We start from the raw sequence: 27828 nt of genomic DNA on the forward strand, positions 1-27828 counted from the left end.
CTGACGGGAGGGTTTATAGCTGGGGTCCACTTCAGTCTCTCCTTTAGGGTGTCTAGGGACCCATGTCTCCCCTCATACAGCTCCCTTCATAAAACTTTCTTCCCAGTAGAAAATTTTGTTTACTCAGGAATCACAAGCCCAGATGCCGACAGGTCAGGTGGTGATGGAGTGAGTTAACTGGAGTAGGTGGGAAAGGCAGCAGGCGATGGAGTGGGTGTGGCATGAACCCTCTCAGAAACTCCAGAGGATCAGTACTGGCTGGGGAAGAGGACCCAGTGTGGCCAGGTCTTCTAGTTTTTAAAAAGAATGGGAAATCTGGGCCAGGCGTGGTGGCTCATGCCTGTAATCCTAGCACTTTGGGGGACGCAGGCGGGCGGATCACGAGGTCGGGAGTTCGACACCAGCCTGGCCAATATGGTGAATTCCCGTCTCCTCTAAAAATACAAAAATTAGCCAGGCGTGGTGGTGCATGCCTGTAATGTCAGCTACTCGGGAGACTGAGGCAGGAGAATTGCTTGAACCTGGGAGGTGGATGTTACAGTCAGCCGATATTGTACCTCTGCACTCCAGCCCTGGTGACAGAGCAAGACTCCGTCTCAAAAAAAAAAAAAAGAATGGGAAATCTGGATTTTTCATTTTAAATCTCCCTGTCTTAAGTGGCCAGATGATATTAAACAAACACTGTGTGGTGCAAGTAAAACACACATGCAGATTGGATTTCTCGAATTTGTCACCGGTGTGCAGCCTCTGTCGCACCTGATGGCTAAAGCAGGTCGTGCGTAGAGCGGCTGCCACACCTTGGCTCATGCTTCCCCTGTGGGAGCGCCCAGTGACCCAGCTTGTCTTCTCATCTTTAAAAACCCATTCAAGGCCGGGCGTGGTAACTCACACCTGTAATCCTAGCACTTTGGGAGGCCGAGGAGGGTAGATCACGAGGTCAGGAGTTCAAGACCACCTGGCCAAGATGGTGAAACCCCATCTCTACTAAAAATACAAAAATTAGCTGGGCGTGGTGGCGGGCACATGTAATTTCAGCTGCTCGGGAGGCTGAGGCAGAGAATTGCTGGAACCCGGGAGGCAGAGGTTGCAGTGAGCTGAGATCATGCCACTGCACTCCAGCCTGGGCGGCAGAGCGAGACTCCCTCTCAAAAAAATAAAAAAAATTCAAGGTCTACCTTTCCCGTGTTCCTGCCTTCCCTCATCACCCCAGCCCACTACCCCCAAACTCAAAGCATTTGCTCTCTGTTCCCATCACCCAGCACTAAATGGAGATTGTTCTCTTGTTATGTGTACTTGTGTTTACCTGCTCACCAGATTGTAAAATCTCAAAGGCAGAGACTGGATTTTACAACAGTTTAATATTTGCACAATATTTGAGAGTCTGCACAGAACATTTTGAGATTTGTTTTCTCAGTAGTTCCTTACAATTCCCATATTGTAGGTAATGACAGTTTTAATGCCACTGAAATAAAAACATAAAGTGACCGCCTAAGAGTCACACGGTTTATGGCAGAACTAGGACTCAAGCCCAGTTCTTCTGAAATCCAAATCCAGGCCGCTTTCACCCATGCCCTCGTGGTGCCCAGTCCTATGCCTCATAGCCCGGGTGCTGAGGTGGAGCAGCTCCCGTCCAGGTCCCAAGATAGGCTCCCACTGCTCCAGACGTCCCCATGGATCACCCCCCAAGCAAAGGACCTCCTGCCAGCAGCTCCGGGAAGGGGCTCTGCAGAGAGCCCTTTGGAAGCCAGAGCAGAAAGGAAACAGGTACCTGCTGGACAACTGGGCCTCCTTCCAAGTCAGATTCCTTCCAGGACAAAGCTGCTCTCCTTCACCCAGCACACCACTGTCACCTCCTCACAGAGGAGAAACATGTTTGTTCTTCCATCTCAAAAGAGCTGGCTTTGCTGATATGATAAGCCCCAAAGAGCGAGTCGGCCTCATCAGCAGTTTTTCCTCCTCCCTCCTCCCCATTCTTCCTGGTGCATCATCTTCCAAGGTGACACATACATTTTGGCTTTGGCAGGACTCCTGCCTGTTGGGGATCAGGAAGTTCACTTTGACCTCCTAAGTCTCTATGTTGACACGTCCTTTCCTATAAACACATAAGAATTGAGAGGGGATATGATGATTTCAGAGATAGAAAATTGATCTCTAACCAAATTTCACATCTTACGAAGGCCTGTGACTCTGGGACCACGGGTACCATGTTGAGAAGGGTTCCACCCAGTGGTCATGAGCACGGACCTTGTTCTCAGACCTGGCTCCTCCAGGCAGGTTATTTGACATTTATGAACCTCAGTATTCTGTGAAATGGGGATCATCCCCTGATTTCTAAGGGCAGTTAAATGAGATCAAGCATGTAAAGCTCTTAGCACCAAGCCTGGTGTATGCTGTGTGCTCCATGCATGCTGTGCTGGTTCTTACCGGGTGCCAGAGCTTGTGGGGAAAGCAGCGTGAGCCATCCTGCTTCCCTGCGACCCTCCAGAACCAGCAGCCCAATGTAAGGGGCCACATTAAGTGTCAGAGAGGGAGAAAGGATCATTTTCATTTACTCAGCATCTCCCAGATATCAAGGACCAGATACCTAAGTATGTTGTCTCATTCAGTTATAAAGGCCCTGTGAAGTGAGTTTCGGTTGCACTTTTCTTTAGGATGGTCAGCTGGGTCTCTCTGCTAAACATCAAGTGCTGTGACACAGGCTCATACAAGAACTACTCCCTAGGACCCCCTATGCCCCCCTCCCCAGCCCCCACCTGCAGCTGTGGTGCAGGAAAGCTGAACCCCTGACTCCGGTGGTCATTTGCTCAGCAGAGTGTCCACAACTCTGCCTGCCCTTCTGAAGCTGAGATGAGACAGTCAGCCCCATGCATACAATGACAGGATGTCTGGAAATGCAGAGGCCCAAGAAAATTCATGTCTGGATCAGGTTTTCCCTTTGATTGTGGCCCAGGAATGGGAATGAGCTCCTGGGAGGGCGTTTGCTTCCCCAAGGAGTGAAGTGGCATGGAAGGGGACAGGGATTCTCTACGTTATAGGGTTGTGGTAACCCTGATCTCTTGGTGACCACAGAGTAAGAGCAGGGAGGCATCCTCAGGTATCCCCAATGCCCCAGAGTCTCAGCAGCCACGGGAAGGTCCAATCTCACCACAACCACAACTCCAGGGGTCTCACTTCCATCCTCTCTGGTGTTGCTTTAGCCTGTAGGCTGAAGATTAACCCCCACCCTAATTGCTTGTGCTATCTGTAGATCACAGACAATGGTGTGGAGAAATACTTGCCTTGCTTACCCCCACCTAGTCACATACCCCATGCTTGCTCAGTCTATCACGACCCTGTCACGTGGACCCTTAGAATTGTAAGCCCTTAAAAGGGCCAGGAACTCTTTCTTCGGGGAGCTTAGTTCTGTTCTTGAGACGCCAAGTCTGCTGACCTCCCGGCCTAATAAAGCCTCTTCCTTCTTTAACCCGGTGTCTGAGGAGTTTTGTCTGTGGCTCATCCTGCTACATTTCTTGGTTCCCTGACCGGGAAGTGAAGCAGCCCCTTAGGTGGCTTAGGCTTGCCCTGTGGAGCATCCCTGCAGGGGACTCTGGCCAGCTTGAGCTACGTGGATCCTGAGCGTGCTCCTGGGTAGGCATTTGCCCCGGTGGAATGCCTCGTCAGAGCAGTGCATGGCAGGCCCCAGCAGAGGATCAACGCAGTGGCTGAACACCGGGAGGGAACTGGCGCTTGGAGTCTGTATATCTGGAACATGGTAGGACTGGTCTTGGGAACTTGCCCACTCCATTTGAGTGGAAGCGTGGCCTGATCACCCACGGCATGCCTTTATCGGCACTTTGGTTTTGGTTTTGATTTTGACTTGGTTTGAATTCCTTGGCAAAGGGGCGTGCCTTTGTCGGCACTTTGGTTTTGGTTTTGATTTTGACTTGGTTTGAATTACTTGACAAATGGGCGTGGCTTTATCAGCACTTTGGTTTTGGTTTTGGTTTTGATTTTGACTTGGTTTAAATTGCTTGACCAACGGGCGTGCCTTTATCTGCACTTTGGTTTTGGTTTTGATTCTGATTTGATGTGAATTCCTTGAACCCAGTAACCCACGGGTGGCCCAAATGCATTCAGTCTGTAGCGGCAACTGCTTTGCTGACAGAAGAAAGTAGAAAAATAACTTTTAGAGGAAACCTCATTGTGAGCACACCTCACCAGTTCAGAAGTATCCTAAGTTAAAAACAAAAAAAGCAAAAAGGTAGCTTAATAACTCAAAAATCTTAAAGTATGGGGCTACTCTGTTAGAAAAAGATGATTTAACATAAACCCCTGAAAATTCCCTTAACCCAGAAGATTTCCTAACAGGGAATTTAAATCTTAATTACCATACAAAGATCCGACCAGACCTAGGAGGAACTACCTTCAGGACAGGATGATAGATAGTTCCTCCCAGGTGATTAAGGAAAAAAAACACAATGAGTATTCTGTAATTGAGGAAAACCCTTGTAGAAGCAGAGTTAGGAAAATTGCCTAATAATTGGTCTGCTCAACTTTGCCACCCAGCCAAGCCTTGAAGTACTTACAGAACCAGGAAAAAAAAAAAGCCATCTATACCAATTCTAAGTTAATCTGGACTAAACAAAGTCTTATTAATAATAGCAAAGGATAATTGAAATCCCACACTTACAAAGTTTTCAACAAAAGTAAAGTTGTTTTGCTAAAAGTTAACAGTGTAACGTGTATGATAGTAACTTCTAATCTGTGGCCTTAGACAGTCTAGTCCACAGACCTGAAGGAAGTTTGCTTTGGAAAAGAATGGTTATCATCTTCGAAAAAAAGAAAAAAAGTGGGGGTGCAGAATTTATATAAAAAGGAATGTTATATGGAAAATTCTTGTCCTGAAATAAATTAACTAGTTGTTTAAGGAAAGGGATGTTTCCAATAAGTCAGAAAGTTGAGACATGTCGAAGAATTGTCTGTGAAAATCATGAAAAAAAAGTGTTAGAAAAAGAAATTTATGCAAGAAATGTTGTATAATTTAAATTAATTATCCTCCTGAATGTAAAACTGTTGAAGAAACAGTTTATGTGCAAGGTATATAAGGAAAGTAAAATATGCCTTTGGTAAAAGGATTATAAGGAAGCATAAGAATGTGGATTTTTACCTACATTAAAAGGTTACAAAAATTGTTTTGAAGGTTTAAGCAAGTTTTGAAACATTAATTGTAAAGAAAATTCTGTGTGTAAACATATTGGCTAAAGTTAAAGGGGTATCATCCAGTTTTTCTGTGAACTGGACATTAAAATAAAAACACAACGGATTTTTCTTAAAGCGCTAACCTGCTCTTTGACAAAAATTATAAAAGGTTAAAAAAGTCTATAAAAATCTTATGGTCAGACATTAAAAATTGAATAAATGTGTCTACAAAGTTTTATTAAAACTGTTTAACATTAATAACACTAATATAAAGGTGAAATCTAGCTTATGTGGTATAAACATACAGGAAGCATTGTCAAATATAAAATGGTGTTTGGCTTTCTTCGGTCTAAATGTTGTGCCCGAGCCAGTTAGAAAAATGCCACACCTTGAGATGAACTAAGAGTCCTTTATTAGCCGGCGACCGAGAGACGGCTAACGCTCAAAATTCTCTCGGCCCCGAGGGAAGGGCTTGATTAACTTTAATATCTTGGTTTAGGAAGCGGGGGGGCGTCTAGTTAAAACAATTTTACAGAAGTTAAGTAGTCAAAAAGTTAAAAGGATAAATGGTTACAGGAAAGTAAACAGTTCCAGGTGCAGGGGCTTTAAGACTATTACAAGGTAATAGACGCGGGGCTTTGGGCGTTATCAATCAGACGAATTCTTGGGGACTGCGGATATAGCTTGCCACAGTATCTTATCAGTTAATTGCATTCTTGGATGTGCTGGGGAGTCAGCTTGCACAAGTTAAGTCCTTGAGGGAAGGGGCTGCCAGTGAAAGAGCCAAGATGGAGTTTGTCTGGTTCTCTTAGCTAAGGGAGAAACAAGGCCAGGTGAATAAGGAAAAAACAAGGTTGGGCATTACATAAAAACTAATAAAAATAGGTGCTAAAGGAAATTTCTCAGTAAGAAGGCACCAAGGACTATAAAGTCCACTGCTGATGTCCCCACATTTAAAATAAAAGGTCCATTTCTTAAAAATTATATACTTGATTTATCTCCCACTTTCCTTTCCCTCAAAACTAAAAGTCTTTTAGCACACGTACCACCCCGAGAATTTCTGGTAAACCAGCACCAGCCTGAAGATCATGTTCTCATCAAAGGGTGGAAAGAAGGAAAACTCGAGCTGTATAAACATGTGGCTGCTGGGCCATTGCATGGTCTCTGTTGATGAGGTTCTGAATTTTTAATTGTATATATTTAAATTTATTTAACCATGAAGAGGCACATATATGACTGAGAACCACGCTAGACGGGACAGCTCCAGAGATCCAGAAATGAGGAAGACAAGACTCCCCTATCCTGGTGGGTTTTTTTGCAGAATCGTTTGCTGCTCTGATCCTAGCATACATTTAAGGTTACTTCCTGGGCATCTGCATAAGGGCCAGTCACTGTGTGGGGCTGGGGATATGACCATGAGGACAATATCCAGGTCCAGAGGGATTCCAGCAGGGGGCGCTCTTGCACCCAGTGGAAGAGCATGGCCCTGCACACCCTGTCTAGACAAGATCACAGCGGCAGGAGCAGAGAGGTAGGGGCAACTCGCTGTCCTCAGGAGCTCACCCTCATCTCCAGGGACCCTGAATCATAAGCTGGGCAGGCTCCAGGATGAGTGTGGGGCTCAATAGGCTGGACAGGCTGTGAAGAAAACCTTTCCACACCTGCACTAGATACCAGCCCAGGGGTGATCTAGAACTCATCCCTGGGGTGTGTTCATTAAAACATCCATGGGGCCTAATGTGTCTTCCCCAGGACTGAGCTCTGGGATAAGAACAAATGAGGAAGAGACAGTCACTGCCCTGGCAGTAAACACCCATGGCCAGGGTTCCTCTATCCATCTGGGGGAAGACCCCAAGTTCGATACTGAAGATGTTAAACCATCTCCAAAGTAAGTGGAAACTGAGGTGTTGCGGATTCGATGACCTGGACCCTAGGGTCAGTCCCCACCCCTTTGCTGAGCTCACCCTGCCCTGGAACTCGTGTCCCTCCCCACCTCCCCTGCTACTCGGGAGCGCTGCCACTGCCCTGGCCAAGAACTGGGGGGCTACATCTAGTTGAAACATATTTCTGGGCCAGACAACCATTGGCCAACAGTGTCTACTGAAGGACCGTTCCCCAGGTGACTTCCAGAAGAGGTGAAAAATGAAAACTTATCTGTCCCAGACCCAGGAAGATCAGGTCTGGGACCTCTCTGTGTCTGGCCTGACCCTGAAGTCCATCCCTACTGACTCGTGTCCTGTCTGCTCTGTGTCAGAAAAGTGGGGACCTGATTCCTGTTCTGCCCCTCTCACCAATTTCTGCTGGTGTCATTGCCATCATCACACAAAGAGATGGGGAAGACATGGTACAATAAGGAAGCTGCTTTCTCGAAGCACTTAGGATGATGTTCACACCATACTCTCGGCAGACAGGAAGGCCAGGTCCTGCTCACTCCGACTCAGAAGGGGTCTCATATCCTGCCTGGGCCCCGGTGATGATGTTGAACTGATGCCCCTAACCTTGCAACCTTGAGCTTCTCCTCCAACAATGTCCCAATATCCTCATTTTTTTTCCTTCTGATCCTCTAAATCATGTTCCCCTTCAGGTCTAGCATGAGGCTCTCTCTCACTCTCTCCCATGGAGCCCACTGGGCAGCTGTCCATGAATTCTAAGAACCTCAATGTTGGTAACACTGATATTTTCCTTGAATCATACATAGCAGGGCCCCTGAAGCACCATGGGGAATCTATTCTCTAGAGATGAAAGATGTCTAGGGCAATCTGGTCATGAGAAAATCACTTCTCGGGTGAACAAGTGACATTGCCAAATCAAACAGTTTTATTGTTCTGTTTTGTTCATTGAAAGATACTGACACATACAGGACAATCAAATTCTACTGAAAAGCAATGTATTTCCATAGAATGCCTGCTCCAAAAGAAACCTCAAATCATCATGTGGTCCATTTTATTCACATTCATCATGACTTAAAGCAACTACCTTGGCTTTCTGCGCGTGAAGGTTTTCAGAAGCAAACAAAAACCTATTTCAACAGTAGCATCAACAGGGCATGATGGAGATTCTCCTGTCCCAGTGTTGAGTTTGTCTTCCCCAACCTTGTGAAGCTTGACCTACCCTTTATCCTCCTAGGAAGGAAGCCAAGAGCTCAGCCTGATGCTCAGTCCCTCAAGCAAACCTGTTGTACCCTTTGCGTTTTACAGGATTTCCTGAGCAGAGCACATAGAAACTATGACTAGGCTAAGTGAAGAGAGACTGAGTTTCCACATAAACATGGCATTTCCTATCTCTAGTAACATTATCTGAAGATATCTAACATTTGTTAGATGTCATTAGCTTTTTCCTTCCCAGCTTCCTACCACAACTGAGTGTCACATGTGGCTGGGCCAGGGTCTAACTTCAGAGGAACAAGCCCTGCCCCACTCTCTATGCTAAAGATGGCTTGTGGAGGATGAACTCTGAGGCCTTTCCTAGAAAAGGTTGGTGAAGGAGAGAGGTGGCAGGAGTAAAGTATACAGATGAGTCAAATGCTGTGAGGAATAGAAAGGCTGAGCAAGAGGTGACATTTCTTATTTATGTCTTAAATGAAGTTGTTACTGTGTCTTTTTGTATTAACCTATTCTTTAGGTGACTATTTCACATTGACTAGGTTCCCCTAGTTGGAAAGCCAAGGCTCGGTCATCATTTCTTTCCACCCCTCTCTGCCTTCCTTCCTTCACCACCAAGGAGGATGGCTCAGCAGCAGCTCAGTCCCTGCTTGTCAACCACCGACCTCCATACGCTCCAGCCCCGGTCCACATCCCCCAAGGCTCCTCGTGGGATTCCTAAGCAGCACCAGTGCACTGACTGTCACTCTACTCATTTATTGAAAGAACAGTAGGCAAAATAATTGTATTATATCTTTACTAATCCTTTGTTACAAAGACAAGTAAATAAAAAAAGCTCTTAAAATGCTGCATTTCCCTATTATTTAGAGATAGTGAGTGCTAACCCTGTGATAGTTCTCTTTCTGGTCTTCCCTTTCTTTACACTGTCTGTGCGTCCATTGAGTCGGTGGCTGTTCATGTTCCCACCAGCCCCCGGCAATGAAACGTCCATCATGGGGGTCAGCACATGGTGAGTGCTGAGCCTCACTACTCTAGCTATGCAGGAGGTCTCCAGTGAGGGTGATGGGTGCCAGGCTAACAACAATGTTGTCCTCTGCATTCTGATGTGGCACTGGCCCTTGTCTGTCTCCTATAGATTGGAGCATTTCTGAGGCTTGAGGTGGTCATGTTATTAAATACAATACAATTATCTTCCTGATATTCCCCTGCTTTGACCAAGTGCTGAGGAATGACCCCAGCTCTAACAGATGCTGATGTGTACTGTTCTATGTGGTATCTTACCCTTCTCCGAATCTGTGAGCTGACCAAAAGCCTGTGGGCTTTCTATGTGTGTTTCACAGTAATGCCCATGTTAACGCCTGCTGTTCCAGTATCTTTTGCTACCCTGGGTTATGTGACCACTGAGGCCCCCTTGGATGATGGGCAATGTTTGGCATGCTTTATAGGCCATTACAGTTTCAAGTGTACACATAAGTGCTGGAACTCCCTGGTGTGGGGACACCTTATCTCATGCCAGAGTGACACAGTTGAGTAACACAGAGCATCAACATTGGGACCCATTTCTGGGTTCATGTTTGCCTCTTCCATTCAGGAGGTTAAAATCTGGGTTCATTCTTTTCTGTACCCTCTCCATCCCACAATATCTAAGTAGGATATTCAGCTGGCCTTCCAGTACAGCTGTGATGAGGGAGGAAAGAGGTGATTTATGTGAAGTGTATGGTGGTGGTGGGATTTTTTCTTCCTTTCTATTAGACGGATGACATGACTCGGGAGGCCGAGGTGAGAAGATCACTATAGGCCAGGAATTCAAAAACAGTGACACTTGTACTGTGTTGTGCATGTGGGTCCACATTTTCTGGGGGAAACACACATTGACAAACACACTCACAATCACTACATATTAACTCACTACTAGTTACCTCCCAGCCCTTTTGCACACAAACCCACACCATCTAAATGATATGGCTGTTTCCAGGGACCCTAGCAGATGATCACAGTTCTTCAGTGAGCCATCTGTTTCTCACATCGTACCCCAGGTCCTCACACCTATCAGGAACCTGAAGCCAGGGAGGTTCTCCAGACAAAAGCAGGCAAGAGAATCTTCCTTGACTCATCAGTTAGATTTGCCATTAGGAAGGGAGCAGTATTAGAATATGTACAATGTTAGAGAGGGGAACAATACACAGTGGGGCTCTCGGGGGCTGAAGCAGGAGGGAGGGCGTCGGGATAAGTAGCTAATGTATGCAGGGCTTAATAGCTAGGTGATGGGTTGACAGGTGCAGCAAACCACCATGCCACACTTTTACTTATGTAACAAACCTGCACATCCTGCGCATGTATCTCTGAACTTAAAGTAGAAATTAAATTTAAAAAAAAAGGAAATTGCCAGAGTAGGCAAATCTAGAAAAACAGGAAGTAGATGAGTGGCTGCCTAGGGCCAGGGATATGGGGGTTGGGGAAAAGAGAGAAGTGACTACTAATGGCTATGGGGTTTCTTCGAAGGGGGAATGAAAAGATTCTAAAATTAGATTCTAACAATGATTGCACAACCCTGTAAATGTAAAAACACTGAATCACCCACATTAAATAGGTAAATTGTTTTGCATGTCAACTATGTCTCAATAAAGCTGTTTTTTAAAAAATATACTTACCTGGCCAGGCAGAGTGGCTCACAACTGTAATGCCAGCACTTTTGGAGGCTGAGGCGGGCAATCACAAGGTCAGGAGATCGTGACCATCCTGGCTAACATGGTGAAACCCCGTCTCTACTAAAAAAATAAATAATACAAAAAACTAGCCAGGCGTGGTGGCGGGTGCCTGTGGTCCCAGCTACTCGGGAGGCTGAGGCAGGAGAATGGCGTGAACCCGGGAGGCGGAGCTTGCAGTTGCGCCGCTGCACTCCAGCCTGGGGGACAGAATGAGACTCCGCCTCAAAGAAAACAAATATTTATATATAATATATTATAATTATATAATATATTATAATTATATAATATAATATGTTATGTAATTATATAATATATAATTTATTATATAATATATTGGCCAATATAATATATTATGCCAATATAATATATATTAATATAATTATATATTGTATATTATATATTATATTATATTATATATAAACTATATAATTATATAGTTTATATATAAATTAAGATAAATATTATATATTTAAATATATAAATATAATAAATATAATAAATATATATTATATATTATATATTATATATAATAAATAAATATATAAAAATATATATAAATATAAATAATAAATATAAATATATATAATTAATATATAAATATATAATATAATTATATATAGTATATACTTATATAATATAATTATATATAATATATACTTATATATTATATATAATATATATAATATATAATTATATATAATATATACGTATATATTTATATATAATATATATAATTATATAATTATATATTTTATATAATATATAATATATAATTATATATAATTATATAATTATATGTTTTATATAATATATAATATATAATTTATATAATTATATATTATATAATATATAATACATATAATTATATAATATATAATATATATAATTATATAATTATATATAATATATATTCTATAATTATATATAATATATAATAAATAATTATATATATTATATATAATAATATAACTATATAACTATATAACATATAAGATAATTATCTTATATATAATATAATATATTATCTTATATATAATATAATACAATATAACATATATATTATATAATATATTGTGTATTATATTATATAATATATTGTATATTATATTATATATTATATAATATATATAATATATAATATATGATATTATCTATATTATATAATATATAATATTAATATAATATATAATAATATAATATATAATATATAATATTCATATATATTATATATAATATTATAATATATAATATATTATATATAATATTATAATATATAATATATTATATATGTAATATATAATATATAATAATATATAATATAATATATAATAATATAATCTATAATATATATTATATTATATATTATATATTAATTTATTATTTATATATAAAATATATGTTTATATATGATATATAAATATATATTTATTATTTATATAATATATAATATATATAATTATATATAATATATAATTATATTATATATAATATAATTATATAATATATTATATATTATAGATTATATACAATATATAATATATCATATAATATATGTTATATATTATATAGTTATATATAACTATATAATCTATAGTATATAATATATAATATAATCTATATTTTATAGATTATATTATAGTATAATCTGTATTTTATAGATTATATTATAGTATAATCTATATTTTATAGATTATATTATAGTATAATCTGTATTTTATAGATTATATTATAGTATAATCTGTATTTTATAGATTATATTATAGTATAATCTGTATTTTATAGATTATATTATAGTATAATCTGTATTTTATAGATTATATTATAGTATAATCTGTATTTTATAGATTATATTATAGTATAATCTGTATTTTATAGATTATATTATAGTATAATCTGTATTTTATAGATTATATTATAGTATAATCTGTATTTTATAGATTATATTATAGTATAATCTGTATTTTATAGATTATATTATAGTATAATCTGTATTTTATAGATTATATTATAGTATAATCTGTATTTTATAGATTATATTATAGTATAATCTGTATTTTATAGATTATATTATAGTATAATCTGTATTTTATAGATTATATTATAGTATAATCTGTATTTTATAGATTATATTATAGTATAATCTGTATTTTATATTATATAGATTATATTATAATCTATATTATAGATTATATTATAATCTATAATATAGATTATCTATAATATAGATTATAATCTATATTATAGATTATATTATAATCTATAATATAGATTATATATATATTTATATATGATATATATATATTTATATATTGTTGTGGGAAGTCAGGGACCCCAAACGGAGGGACCGGCTGAAGCCATGACAGAAGAATGTGGATTGTGAAGATTTTATGGACATTTATTAGTTCCCCAAATTAATACTTTTTAAATTTCTTATGCCTGTCTTTACTGCAATCTCTAAACATAAACTGTGAAGATTTCATGGACACCTATCTTTACTTTAGTCTCTTAATCTTGTCAGCCGAGGAGGATGTATTTCGCCTCAGGGCTATGTGATAAGTGCATTAACTGCACAAATTGTATAGCGTGTGTGTTTGAGCAATATGAAATCTGAGCACCTTGAAAAAAGAACAGGATAACAGCAATTGTTCAGGGAATAAGAGAGATAACCTTAAACTCTGACCACCGGTGAGCCGGGCAGAACAGAGCCATATTTGTCTTCTTTCAAAAGCAGATGGGAGAAATATCGCTGAATTCTTTTTCTCAGCATGGAACATCCCTGAGAAAGAGAATGCGCACCTAGGTGTAGGTCTCTGAACTGCGCCCCCCCCCCCCCCACCCCCCGGGGCGTACCTGTCTCTTATGGTCAAGGCTTCAGAGATAAATAAACTCCAGTCTCCCATAGCGCTCCCAGGCTTATTAGGAAGAGGAAATTCCCGCCTAATAAATTTTGGTCAGACCGGTTGATCTCAAAACCCTGTCTCCTGATAAGATGTTATCAATGACAATGGTGCCTGAAACTTCATTAGCAATTTTAATTTCGCCTCCGTCCTGTGGTCCTGTGATCTCACCCTGCCTCCACTTGCCTTGTGATATTCTATTACCCTGTTAAGTACTTGATGTCTGTCACCCACAACTATTCGCACACTCCCTCCCCTTTTGAAAATCCCTAATAAAAACTTGCTGCTTTTTGTGGCTTGTGGGGCATCACGGATCCTACCAATGTGTGATGTCTCCCCCGGACGCCCAGTGTTAAAATTTCTCTCTTTTGTATTCTGTCCCTTTATTTCTCAAGCTGGCTGACGCTTAGGAAAAATAGAAAAGAATCTACGTGATTATCGGGGCAGGTCCCCCAATAATATATTATATGTATTTAGTATATATTTTATATATATATATATATATAATTTTTTTTTTTTTTTTTTTTTTTTCTTTTGAGGCAGTCTCGCTCTGTCGCCCAGGCTGGAGTGCAGTGGCGCAATCTTGGCTCACTGCAACCTCCACCTCCCGGGCTGATGCCTTTCTCCTGCCTCAGCCTCCCGAGTAGCTGGGACCACAGGTGCCCACCACCACACCTGGCTAATTTTTTGTATTTTTAGTAGAGATGAAGTTTCACCATGTTAGCTAGGATGGTCTTGATCTCCTGACCTTGTGACCTGTCCGCCTCTGCCTCCCAAAGTGCTGGGATTACAGGCATGAGCTACTGTGCCTGGCCCACCGTATGTGTGTGTGTGTGTGTGTGTGTGTGTACATACATATATATATATATATATAATATATATATAATATATATATATAATATATATATATATAATATATATATATATATATATATATATATATATATGGCTGGGCACGGTGGCTCACGCCTGTAATCCCAGCCCTTTGGGAGGCTGAGGTAGGGGGATCACTTGAGATCAGGAGTTCGAGACCAGCCTGGCCAACATGGTGAAACCCCGTCTCTACTAAAAATACGAAATACTAAACATACGAAAATAGCCTCATTTATAACACAAACCCCCAATATATTATGTTACCCATGTCTTACCATGATTTCATACAACTTTCAGATTTATTTTCATTTCCTGATTTCTACCACTCAGACTGGGCTGGAGGAACTCTAAGAAACAGACTTCCTGCTGACCCTCCTGCTCCGACTTCTAGGCATGTCTTTGGTCCAAATGTGGGCTCCTCTTCCTCCCTCATGCAAATTAACTCTTAAAGATTAGTCCACCAAGTCTTCTAGAGATGTCTACACAAGTCTGAATTTTAAGGTAAAAGTGGCTGAGATTTAAGTTGAGAGTCAGTGTGGCAGATTCCTGGCTCTTAAAGGTTTTTACTTTGAAGAAGATAAAATGCATGAATCCTACTAGGGCAGAAAGAGTTCACAACAGATGTTTTGGTGACAAAGCACTTGTTCTACATAGCCCAAGGGTAAATGCCAATACCTATTCAGAATGGAGCAGGGAAATTCAAAATAAATTTGAACTCTTCTAATGTAAAGCTTCTGTTTCATATCCTGGCTCTTAGCAGCTGAGTGACCTTGGGCAAGTAATATAACATTTCTGAGCCTTCATTTTCTCACCCTAAAATGGAGATAACATCAATATTGTCTCCATCACTCCCAACCCCCTTACTATTTGGTAAGAATTACATGAGATAAAATATGTAACTAGCACAGTACCTGGTACAAAATAAGGAGTCAGTTAATATTAGATCTTCTTCCTCCACCAGCTCAGCTCCTTTGCTCTTCCTTATCCAGGAAATACAGAAATATATGGATTCACCGTAGAAGCTGGACCCAGCTCCTCAGATGCAGCAGATGGGTTGGCCCATTCTGTAATGACCCAGGATGGGGCGGGTGTTCTCCTGCATGGTGACTGAGAATGTGAGCCTCAGAATGAAATGTAAGAACAGCAGGCTCCATGAGGACTGGCTGCAGCCACAAACTGCAGGTCACTGTTCACAGGTGCTCAGTAGGAAGAGAGAGAGGCTTGTGATTTTTTTTTCACCCAGATGGAAATATGCATTCATAAAATGATTTAAGCTGGGCGTGATGGCAGGCGTCCGTAATCCCAGCTACTTGGAACACGAAAGCCGGAGAAGTCCTTGAACCTGGGAGCTGATGGGTTAATTGAGCCGAGACCGTGCCATCTTAACCCAGCCTAGGGGAAAAGAACAGGACTTCATCTCAAAAAATATATATATAGATAGATATAGATATACATATATCTATATCTGTATCTACATATCTATATCTATATCTACATATATATCTATATATATCTAGATATATATATACTTACAGAGGTAATCTTCATATCTCTCCTTTGCCTGCAATAGGAGAAAGGAAAACGCCATGAGGATCGGATCATGCTGGGCCCTGTTGGCACAGGTCTATTATTCACTTGGTGACAGTAGAAAACAACATGTCAAACAGTGATCAAGTCACTGGCCCCCCGAATGAAGCATAGACGATGTGTGTGGAAAAGGCAATGGGTTTTCATGGAATATTTAGTAAGTCCATGTTGGCTGGCAAACACAAAATTATTTTTCAAGAAGAAAAAGTTGCTACTGAGAAATATGCTCACTACCAGATAGTTTGTAAGTGATGTGCTCATTTTTGACTACCGTCATCCAGCAGGACTCAGTTGGTCATAAACTCCAGTGACCGGTCGCTAGGGTCCATGATCCACTAAGACCTGGTGGACGATGGCAATCGAATATGATATTCCCTTGATGTTCCAGCCAACAAAAAAATTGTATTTGTCTTCTATAATATACATGGTCAGATTTTTATATCTTCATTTCATTAATAAGGCAAGAGGACCTAGAAAAAACATTTCTCTTCCAGACAGAGAAATGCATCTTACCATCTCTGGTGTCATGAGGTCTTCAAGAGAGACAGATTGGCTTTCACTGAGACCCGATGTCATGAAGTCTTCAAGAGAGACAGATAGGCTTTCACTGAGATCCGATGTCATGAAGTCTTCAAGACAGACAGATAGGCTTTCACTGAGATCTTCGACCAAATCTAGGAGAACATAGTGACAGTCAGTGCATTGGTGCTGCTGAGGAATCCCACAAGGAGCCTTGGGGGATGTGGACTGGGGCTGGAGCATGTGGAGGTGGGCGGTTGACAGGCATGGACTGAGCTGCTGCTGGAGCATTCTCCTTGGTGTTGAAGGAAGGCAAAGGAGAAGGGCAGAAAGAAATGAAAGAGCCTTGGCTTTCCAGCTAGGGCAACCTCATGAATGTGAAATAGTCACCCTAAGAACCAGTTAACACAGAAGGGCGCTGTACTATAGAAACAGAAAGTACATTCGTGGCTGCCTAGATCCAGGGGTGTGGGAGTTGGGAAAGACAGAGGAGTGACTACTAGTGGGGTTTCTTTGAGGGGGAATAAAGAGGTTCTAAGATTAGATTGTAAAATGGTTGCACAACCCTGTGAATATAGTAAAAACGCTGAATCACTTAGGTTAAATGGGTGAATGTTTTGCATGTCAACTACATGTAAATAAAGCTGTTTAAAAAAAAATACGTACGGTGGTCGTGCTCGGCCTCAGATATTTCCTGCAATAAGAGAAAAGAAAAAGAAACACCATGAGGATCAGATCATGCTGGGTTCTGTTGGCAAAGGCCTTTTATTCACTTGGTGAAATAAAAAACCGGATGTCAAACAGTGATCAAGTCACTGGCCCCCAAATAAAGCATAGAGGATGCTTGTGGAAAATGCATTGGGTTTTTTGGAATATTTAGCAAGTTTCCATGTTGGCTGGCAAATACAAAATTATTTTTCAAGGAGAAAAGGTTGCTACTGAGAAATACACTCACTACCAAACAGTTTGTAAGTGATGCCGTCCTTTGACGGCCATCGTCAATCAGGCCTCAGCTGGTCATAACCTCCAGTGACCGGTTGCTAGAATCCATTACACTGAGGCCTGAATCATGATGGCAGTCAAAAATGATATTCACTTGATATTTTAGAAGCCCCAGAAAAAACAAAAAGCATTTCTCTTCCAGAGAAAGAAATACATCTTACAATATCTGATGTCATATTCTCCTCCACACCGCCGTGTGCAGACGCCTGCGCATCTTCAATGGGACCTAGGAGAACATAGAGTGACAGTCAGTGCATTGGTGCTGCTGAGGAATCCCACAAGGAGCCCTGGGGGATGTGGACCGGGTCTGGAGTGTGGAGGTGGGCGGTTGACAGGCATGGACTGAGCTGCTGCTGGACCATTCTCCTTGGTGTTGAAGGAAGGCAAAGAAGAGGGGCGGAAAGAAATGAAAGAGCCTTGGCTTTCCAGCTAGGGCAACCTCATCAATGTCACCTTAAGGACAGTTTAATAGAGAAAGGCACCGTATGGTTCAGCGCCAGCATCTCATCACACCTCCTCCCCATTTGAAGGTCCAGGCAAATCCCCAATTTTATGAAATGTTACAAGATCATTTAACTTCTGTGGATCTACATATCCTGCCACTACATTGATCATCTACCCTGTTGTGTTTTTCAAATTGTGGTGAAGCATGCATATTTATCATTTTAATTATTAAGTGTGCATTTTAATGAGATTACATTCAATGAGTTACATTCAGGGTGCTGTGTCAATAATGAGAAATGTCTAAATTCATAATCTTAGCTTCAACTTGGGCAATGAGAGAAAAACAGCAGTGTAATATAGAACAGAGGAAAAATAAATAATGATTGCGGAATACAATGGAATAGGAAACAGGAAATCCTCAGAGAAAATCAACAAAACCAAAAGTCAGTTGTTTGAAAAGATCAGTAACATTGATAAACCTCTACCTTGGCTACCCACAAAGGAAAGAAAGAAGTCACAGTATACTAATAATATCTGTTTAAGAAGACTCAAATCAAAAAATAGTAAATAATAAAGGAATATCCTGAACACATCTGTGCTCACAATTGGATACAGTAGATGAAATGGGCTAACTGTTAAAATCTATTTTAGAAGACCAAAACTCAGGAGAAATAGATCATCTGAATAGGCCTATATTTATTTCAGAAATTGAATCAATGATTAATATCTTTTCAAAAAACTAATACACTATATTCAGATGATTTCACTGGTAAATTCTACAGAAATTCTTAAACAAAGAAAAATGTAGTCTTACCATACAAGCAAGTAATCATAATCCTAAGTATTTCCTCAGTTACATTTTAAAAATTGTGTTTCCAAACAAGACACAGGAAGGTTTATAATAGCTGTATTCATAATTGACCAAACTGAAAGCAAATGTCTAAACATTTGAGATGTCCTTTACTATCAAAGTTGAACTAAGCCTGGGCAACATGGTGAAATCCCATCTCTACAAAAAAAAAAAAAAAAAGAAATTAGCTTGGTATAGTGGCACGTGCCTTATGGCCAGCTACTTGGGAGGCTGAGGTGGAAGGATCACCTGAACCTGGGGAGGTCAAGATCGCAGTGAGCTGTGATTGCACCAATGCACTTCTGGGCGACAAATGAGACCTTTTCACACACACACACACACACACACACACACACAAGAACAACTCTAAGTTGTCAATATTACTTTACTTGTGTAGTTGTATCATCTACCATTGATTTAATGCATTTAAATTGGCACAAATTAAATAAAGAAGAACATGACATAGCATTTACTGAGTTTCTCTAATATGGAGCACTGAATGAATAAACTGGAATTATTTGCTTAAATGAACTTAATGATTTAATTTCCACATTACCTATATTTTCTAGAGGCCAAATCCCGTGCCGTCTCCATATTATTTTTAACCAGCGCTTGGAGTGGGCGTCCAAACCTGCAAGGTAGAGCAGACTTCTTATAGATTCTAGGAAATGTATTATAATAAAGACAGTGCTTGACATGTTACTGGCAGAGGATAGCAGAGAAATTAGTAAAAACTAATTCACAGATGAAAGTTTTGATCCCGGTTTGCACCGTCTGCTTTTCAACTCTACCTGAATTAGATTTGGGTTCTTAGAAGATTTTGCAAGGTTCATTGCACTTAAAACGGACTGTTTGTGCAGGCAGATACCTTTATTTAAATGAGACAATATAGAAAAGCAGCAGATCCAAGTCACCAAGAATGGCCTGGGTTCAAATCCTACTTAGAATCTGCACATACCTGGGAGAGTGAAATGGACCCCTCTGTGCCTCAGTTCCATATTCTGAGATGTGGGAATGTTAGTAGATCTCTGCTATAGACCTACTAAGATCTATAGGGCTAAAAAGGATGAGATACAGATAAAGCCTTAAGAAGACTCATGCTTTGTAAATGCCCAACAGTGTTCAATCATTCAGTGTCTGGGAGAATAATCCAGATACTTGGTAGTGGTTGAATACAGAGAGGGAGCGTGTATGGCTCCCGGGCAGGGGAGGGTGGAAAGTGACTTCACTGTTTCCATGGGGATGATGCTTTCCAGCTCATGAAAGAGATCTGTCATTTCCTTGATCCCCACATTATCCCCGAGGGACGGGCAGAGCAGGGGCTACAACCCGTATTTTCCAATTCAATGAATTAAAACTTAGACGTTTTGAGTGACTTCCCCAGAGTTACCACAGTGAGGCATGAAGATCTGGGACAAGAATGTAATTGGTTCCCTGGGGACAGAGATCCCAGAACATCTGAGTCCTCTAGATCATGCCCTGGACCCTGAACTGAGAGCTCTTCTCACAAGCTTTGTCAAATCCTGCTGCCCCAATATTTCTTTGGGATGGTTGATGCCCTGGAGAGATGGCAGGTGGCTTACTGCATTTACTCACCTGCTCTATTATCCCTGCATTTTCACTTTGATTAGCTTTATGACCCATAAGACAAACATTTAAAGTCTCTCAGTTATGATGCACAGTCTGGGATTTTACCTAAATCCACTCTATTTTGGGTGATTTTACCTAAATCACCCATCAGGTGATTCTCATCTGCTGGCCTGGAGGTGGCCTGCCATGTAAGAGGACACACAGCATACCATGGAGCTGCTGCGTGCCCCAGTCCTGTGCACACTCAATGCCTTGCTTCTGCTTTCCCAGCTCCGACAATCCTAATTCTGGCTTCTAAAGCAATCCTGTATTTCCCTCTCAGTTCTCAGACTTGCCTAAACTGTTTAACGTTTTAATCAATGTTGTGACCATGACTGAGCTGTGACATTTGATATAGTACATTTTTATCCATTTATAGATTTGTTAATAGCATTTAACTTCATTTTTCAGAGTTTTAGGAACATTTCTGGGCTAGGTGTCCTGGCACATGGCTGTAATCCTGACATTTTTGGAGGCTAAGGCAGGAGGATTGCTTGAGGTCAGAAGTTTGAGACCAGCCTGGGCAACATAGTGAGACCTCTTCTCTATAAAAAATGTTTTAAAAATTAGCCAGGTGTGGTAGTGAGCTCTTGTTTACCTAGGTATGTGGAAGACTGACGTGGGAGGATTGTTTGAGCCAAGGAGTTTGAGGCTGCAGTGAGCTATGATCAGGCCACTGCACTCCAGCCTGGGTGACAAAGCAAGACCCTGTCTCTTAAAGATAAAAAGCATTACTGAGTTACAAGTATCTCCATTTTATTTCTCATTATCTAATGTTACTGTTTTAATCCTGAGGCTTAACTACTTTAATAAACTAAAGGAAATTTTTTTTAAAAGAGGTAGTATCCAAAGCAGCTCATATGTGCCTTTTAATAAATTCTAGTTTTATATGCCATGTCTAGAATTTACATTCTTGATCTGACTTTTATTTTTTCAAACCTTGAAAAGCTCACTTTATACTTCTTAGAACCAGCCTTCTCATATGTGACACAAGGAAAATTCCCATATTACACCTAACTTAAAACATTGAGAGGATCAAATAAAATGCAAGAGCAGTCTATTTACTACATAATGCACAATCAATTACAAAGCAAAGCTTCTGGGTGAAAAGTAAACAGTTAACATCCTTTGGAAAACCCATAGCAAAATAACATTTTGAGAAAACACGCACTTTGGCTACCCACTGAAGTTAAGGAGAAAACAGTCACAGGTCAGCATCAAGAATTCCCCAGCGTTGTTTTTTTGTTTGTTTTAATAATCACACATTATTCCCCCTGCTTTCTTTCATGTATGTTACTGCATGTTCTCCCTTTTTGCTTTTCTGTGTAACCTATCTGGGGAATCACTCCATAGCAGTAAAAAGACATCTTACCCTTGTTTATAGCTCCATAGTTCTCCTTTAGGTGGAAGTACCAGTTAATTTTACTAGTCCCTTACTAGACATTTCAGTTATTTCCAATATTGAGCTATTGAAAATAATGCAACAAGGACTTTGTGCATAGGTTGTTTCATATTTATGGAGTATACCCTCGGGATAAAATGCCTCAAAGTAGGATTTCCGGTTTAAATGCATTTGCAAGGTTGTGAGATTGTGCCAAATTCCCCTTCGTGGAGTCGAGCCATTTTGCATTTCCACTAGCAATATATGCATGCAACTTTCCTTACGGCCAAACCAAAGAATGTGTTGCCACGTTTTTGGAATTCCACTTAGTAGGAGAGACACTGCAGTATAGTTGTCATTTGCCTTTCTCTTATGTGTGAAGATGTGTTTAAGGATCATCTGCATTTCTTTTTCTGTGACTTCTCTATCACTTTTATTACCTAGTTTTAGGTTCACTTGAATCTAGAGATTCTCAAGTCAGCCTATTTCAGGTCATTATTGTTTGTCTCTTCACTGTTGACTCTCACCTGAACTATGCCACCAGCCTCCTAGCTGGTCTCCCTGCTTCCACCCTTGCCTGCATTACAGTATATTCTCACAGAGCCGCTGGTCAGTCTTTTTCTTGGAGAATTAACAGTAATCCCCAGGCTATAATCCTCCAGTGGTTTCCCATCTCAACTAAAGTCCATATTCTTTGTCAATGCTCACTACGTGTACAAGGCCTTAGCCCATCATATTCATTTCACTCTGCTGCAGCCACCTTTGTGTCTTTCTGTCCTTTTCCCAAAACAAGTTTGTTCCCATTTCAGGAATTCCAAAGAAGAAATTCCTCTCTGGAAGCCCTCTCCCATCATCCTCACAAAGCTCCCCCTCACTTTTCAATTTATTTTTAAAAACAAATAAGATGGGATCTCTATGTCTATGAAGGTGGGGACCTTCCATCTTATTTCAAAAAGAAAGGGACACAACAATCACCAAGAGGCACAAAAACAGTCATGAGAGTGTAGTCAGAGCTCCTCCTTCCACTACCAGCTACCGACTGAAGGCTGCTGGTCCTGCCCAATGCCTAGTACCCACAAAGCCTCCTGTGTCACCTGCTTACCAGGAAATAACCAAGTCAGGCTAGTGGCTCACAAGGGCCGACCCCACAGACCCACCCAATGGCTCACAATGCCCATCCCTGCTGCTGCCCACCTTGTGGTCACCCTGTCCCTCTGTGGTGACTGCACTATTCGTCCTGGGCTGCCTGAGCTTTACAGTCCTGAGAAAAGTGCAGGGGGGTGGGGGTTGTTATTGGAAGTCACCCTGGGCAATGAACTCAATGGAAAACCCTGGTTACTAAAGTCAGTTCCATTAGCATCTCTGTTTTTCTGAGTCTGGCAGCTTTCGTTTGCTCACCAAATGTAGTTATACACAAATTTCGGACTGCTTTGTAAGTAAATGCTTCTCTCCTGTCTTACAAGTGTTAGTTTTTGTCTTCAACTTGACCACAGCAACTCCTAGAGCCCTGGTCCCACTCTCGATAAAGCGTGATGACTGCGACTTGAATGAAACCCTAGGACACATCACACTTTCCCTTCCTTGTCTATAAAATAGGGACTACACTGTAGTAGGGCTGAAGAGACACTCATGTCAAATTGGGAATTTTAAAGTAATCAGAGCTCCCTGACTAAACTCTTTGGGTAAAACCAACACAAAAACAATTTCTTTACAGCTCTGGCACTAACATTTCACACCTTTTGCAGTCATTTGAAGCATGTCCCCCAATTTTTTTTCCTTCTTTCTTCAAATTACAATTGGAAGAAGTAAAGCAGCTTCTGTCAATGTGCCTTAAAACCATCTATTAAGAATACCATATAATCTCTTCCATGGCAAACTCTATTTTGAATTTAAGAAGTCTCCACATATTTGAGTCTAAATTATCCCAATTATTAGCTACCTTAAGGAATGGGAGAAAAGAAACAATTGGGCCCTTAACTGGCTCCTTCACTTAGGTACCAGACCAGCTGGATGGGTAAGGATAGAGAATGGGATGGGGACTCCAAAACTGGAGTATTTGAAATTTTACTGAGAAAAGGGCCGGGACTAGACCAAAAAGTCCTCAACAAAGAAGGCTCAACAACAAAGACAAGAGGCAGAACCAGCCTTTGTCCCCCATGCCTAGCCCTGGGAAAGCCAGCTATGGGCAGGAGGGAGCTGGAAGCTGAGGATGTCTCTGAGGGTGAGGGACTGCAAAGGGGTGGGGGCGGTGGTGGCCAGAGAGATGCCAGAGAGCAAATGGCACCCATGGCTTCTTTACCTTTGGGCATCTTCGGCATCTTCGGCGTCTTCGGGAGGTTGAGGTACTGCATGAGTTGGGCCTTCTTAGCTTTCAAATCCAATTTGGCAGGCTTTGCAGTGGTGGATGCTGGTGCTGCGGCTGCCACAGTCTCAGGAATCTCACACTCATGGCAGGGTCCCACATCTGGCCTGCAGCAGTCACAGTTGAGGCCCCCGCTGGGGCCCAGGCAGCAAGTCAGTTTGCTCCCCATTGGGCACCTAAACACACAAAAAAGTCCAAGAGGCACAAGGACAGAATGTAGTCGGAGCTCCTCCTCCTTCTACTGCCAGCTACCGACTGAAGGCTGCTGGCCCTGGCCGTTGCCTAGTAACCACAAAGCCTCCTATGTCACCTGGTTGCCAGGAAACAACCAAGTCAGGCTAGTAGCTCACAGTGGCCGACCCCACAGACCCACCAAATGCCTCACAATGCCCATCCCTGCTGCTGCCCACCTTGTGGCCACCCTGCCCCTCTGTGGTGACTGCATTATTCATCCTGGGCTGCCTGAGCTTTCCAGTCCTGAGAAAAGTGCAGGGGTTGGGGGTTGTTATTGGAAGTCACCCTGGGCAATGAACTCAATAGAAAACCCTGGTTACTAAAGTCAGTTCCATTAGCATCTCTGTTTTTCTGAGTCTGGCAGCTTTCATTTGCTCACCAAATGTAGTTATACACAAATTTCGGACTGCTTTGTAAGTAAATGCTTCTCTCCTGTCTTACAAGTGTTAGTTTTTGTCTTCAACTTGACCACAGCAACTCCTAGAGCCCTGGTCCCACTCTCGATAAAGCGTGATGACTGCGACTTGAATGAAACCCTAGGACACATCACACTTTCCCTTCCTTGTCTATAAAATAGGGACTGAACTCATGCTTCCCAGTTCTGAAATGCTAGGACCTACCAACTCTCTTTTCTCCCTCTGTTTCTTTCTTCCATGGCAGGGATATTCAGATATTTCTTTTACTAACAATGCATAAAGCACGTTTTTCTTACACAAAATTGAAAACCATATAGTGGGATACCACTGTCCTCATTTGATGAAGATGAATAGTAAATATCTGGCAAGCCTGACAGTGTTCCAGCTGTGGTATACTAATTTAACCCCCAGAAACCATTCCATTTTATGGATTTTACAGAATCAATCTAGATGGAGAAGTTAAGTAGCTTCCCCAAGTTTCCATGACTGCTCAAGATGGGGCCAGAATTTAATCCTGAGTAATCTTGATCCCCACAAGCCGATCATGATTATCAGAAAGTAAAGGTAGACGTCATGCTTGGAGGGGCAGTGACCTTGTAGATTAGTATTTTTTTTAAAGAATAACAGTTTTTTGATGTGGATTTTAAAATGCCTCCCCTTCATTCAACATTAAGTCTAAGTGCCAATACTGCATGTGTGAAACAGTCCCAACCCTCAGTGGGTTCAGGCAGATGAGCAAACAAAGGCTTAGAGGATTCAATTGTCTGAGGCTACACTGCTGGACAGTGAATCAACCTGGAATGAAAACGCAGATCTATCTGACCCAAAATTAGATGCTGGGGTAGAGTTTGAATTTTATTCTGGAAATGAGAGTCACTGAACCACACAGGGGTGAAGAGTCTCTATCCGATGTGTTTGCAGTGACGTCACTCTGCGCGATGGAGAGGGCTTGATGAAAGCAATGGGGCTAATTAAGATACTCTATGTTCATCTGGAGAACAGTAAGGCTAAAAAGGCAGCAGCAGTGACTGAAGTGGAAGGAAAAGTTTTGTGATCAGCTGGGAGATAGAAGAGGAAGTGCTTGGTGATTAGACGTGGAAGAAGAGGGGAAGGAAAAACAGGCTGCTAAGGCCCTAGTTTGATGGACTGTGTAAATAGCAGTGATTCTCCCCTAGACAGAGAATGCAGGACGAGGAAGAGGTGTGGGGAATGAGACAGTTTTGAACTCTTTAAGTGTCACATTGAAATGGAACCGTCTGGTTGAAAATTGGATATAAACCTCTGTAGGCTAAGTCCATTCTGTGACATCCCAACTCATGTTTTCAAAAGTAACACACACACAGTAACTCAAAGCATTAAGGAAATTTCCTAAAATTTGCATACTAAGAATATAATAGTTTTTTAGTGATTACTTTCTTAGGGAACCTTTGAATTTATGGTTGTAGCGAATGAGGTGTCACGTAAAATAAAACTGTTATATAAGAACAACATTTAAATTCTATTGTCATAACAGCATATAGAAAACAATTGAAGCCATGGGTAAGACCGTGACTGCTTTAAAAAGCTGTGTCTAATAAGGGGAGGGGTTTGGAGAGAAAGGAGGCTTGGGGAATAGGGAAATGTACGTGGCATGAAGTAAAGACTGCAAAAGTGAAAAGTGAGAGGGCACCTGAGTGTTCATCAGCAATGGCTGATCTGGTGAGTCTCATCGGAATGGAGGTGGTGTCTGCTTCTCATTTCTGTAATGGCCTCACCTAGCACAGGGCCTGGTCAGTAGGTACTTTATACCTAATACCCCAATCAACAGAGCCATATTTTGCCAAGAAGGCAGAAAAGCCACAGATGCCATTGCCTGTGGCAACTCAGTGATTGGGGATGTGTGTGAGTAAGCTGAGCATCAGCAGTGGGGAAAGAGTGAACTAGAGGTGAGAAAGTAAAGACATCAACTGAGGGCTTCTCCTCCTAAAAGTTTGGCTGAAAAGAGAGACGTGGGAATAGTTAAAGGGAGATATATGGTTAAGAAAGCTTTCATTCCCCCCTCCATAAAGATGAGTATACTTTTATGTTAAATGGTAAGAACCAATAAAGGAAACACGTTTACAATTGGAAGAGAGGGAGAATGAATAACACATGATGCCCAAGAAGGCACAAGTTCATGCAATCCAGAGTGAGGACAGATTAGCTTCGGACTGATACAAAATCGAGAAGGGAGAAAGCACTGTGTGACTAGAGACATTTCTTCTAAAGGAGAGGTTTACAAAAAGCTCTTTTCATGACCAGCTCTCTGTTTGAATAGACTTGTCAGATAACTACTCTAGGAAAGAGGCCATTGTGTATAGAGAAGTCTACACTTTAGAAAAACTTGATACACCTTACAATCTACAAATAATGGCTTTCCTCAACAGTGAGTAAATTGAAAAGCAATTTAAGCAAAAACCCAGAGGCTCAAATATGAATAGGTGCTTCACAAAAGTTGAAGAGGCGGCTAATTAACTCCCTCAAAGGGTTAAAAGAAAAAGCAACAACTGCGAGAAGAGTGAAAAATAAGAATAAAAGTATATGTAGTTGCAAAAAGTCTGAATGTTTACAAACCCTGTGACCACAAAAGAGACCATAAAAGGGGCCACAGGGAGTGTTATCACAGGAA

The 27828-nt window shown here is 41.0% G+C and overlaps 1 protein-coding gene across 9 annotated transcripts; it reads right to left on the bottom strand.

The window, feature by feature from the left end:
* Positions 1-1339: 1339 nt before the first annotated feature.
* On the bottom strand, positions 1340-25922 carry C22H22orf42 (chromosome 22 C22orf42 homolog). 9 transcript variants are annotated; one of them, XM_063807565.1, is made up of 11 exons: positions 25386-25922; positions 24469-24707; positions 19716-19790; positions 18027-18091; positions 17530-17557; positions 16858-17018; positions 16291-16318; positions 15669-16149; positions 13655-13763; positions 10931-11047; positions 9062-10134 (listed from the first exon to the last, which is right to left on the bottom strand). In XM_063807565.1, exons 1-8 carry the CDS (start codon positions 25418-25420, stop codon positions 16115-16117), a joined length of 666 nt encoding a protein of 221 aa, XP_063663635.1. In that variant the 5' UTR covers positions 25421-25922; the 3' UTR covers positions 9062-10134; positions 10931-11047; positions 13655-13763; positions 15669-16114.
* Positions 25923-27828: the final 1906 nt, after the last annotated feature.

This window comes from Pan troglodytes, chromosome 23 (genome assembly GCF_028858775.2).
Source record: "Pan troglodytes isolate AG18354 chromosome 23, NHGRI_mPanTro3-v2.0_pri, whole genome shotgun sequence".
In the NCBI taxonomy this organism is placed as follows: Eukaryota; Metazoa; Chordata; class Mammalia; order Primates; family Hominidae; genus Pan; species Pan troglodytes.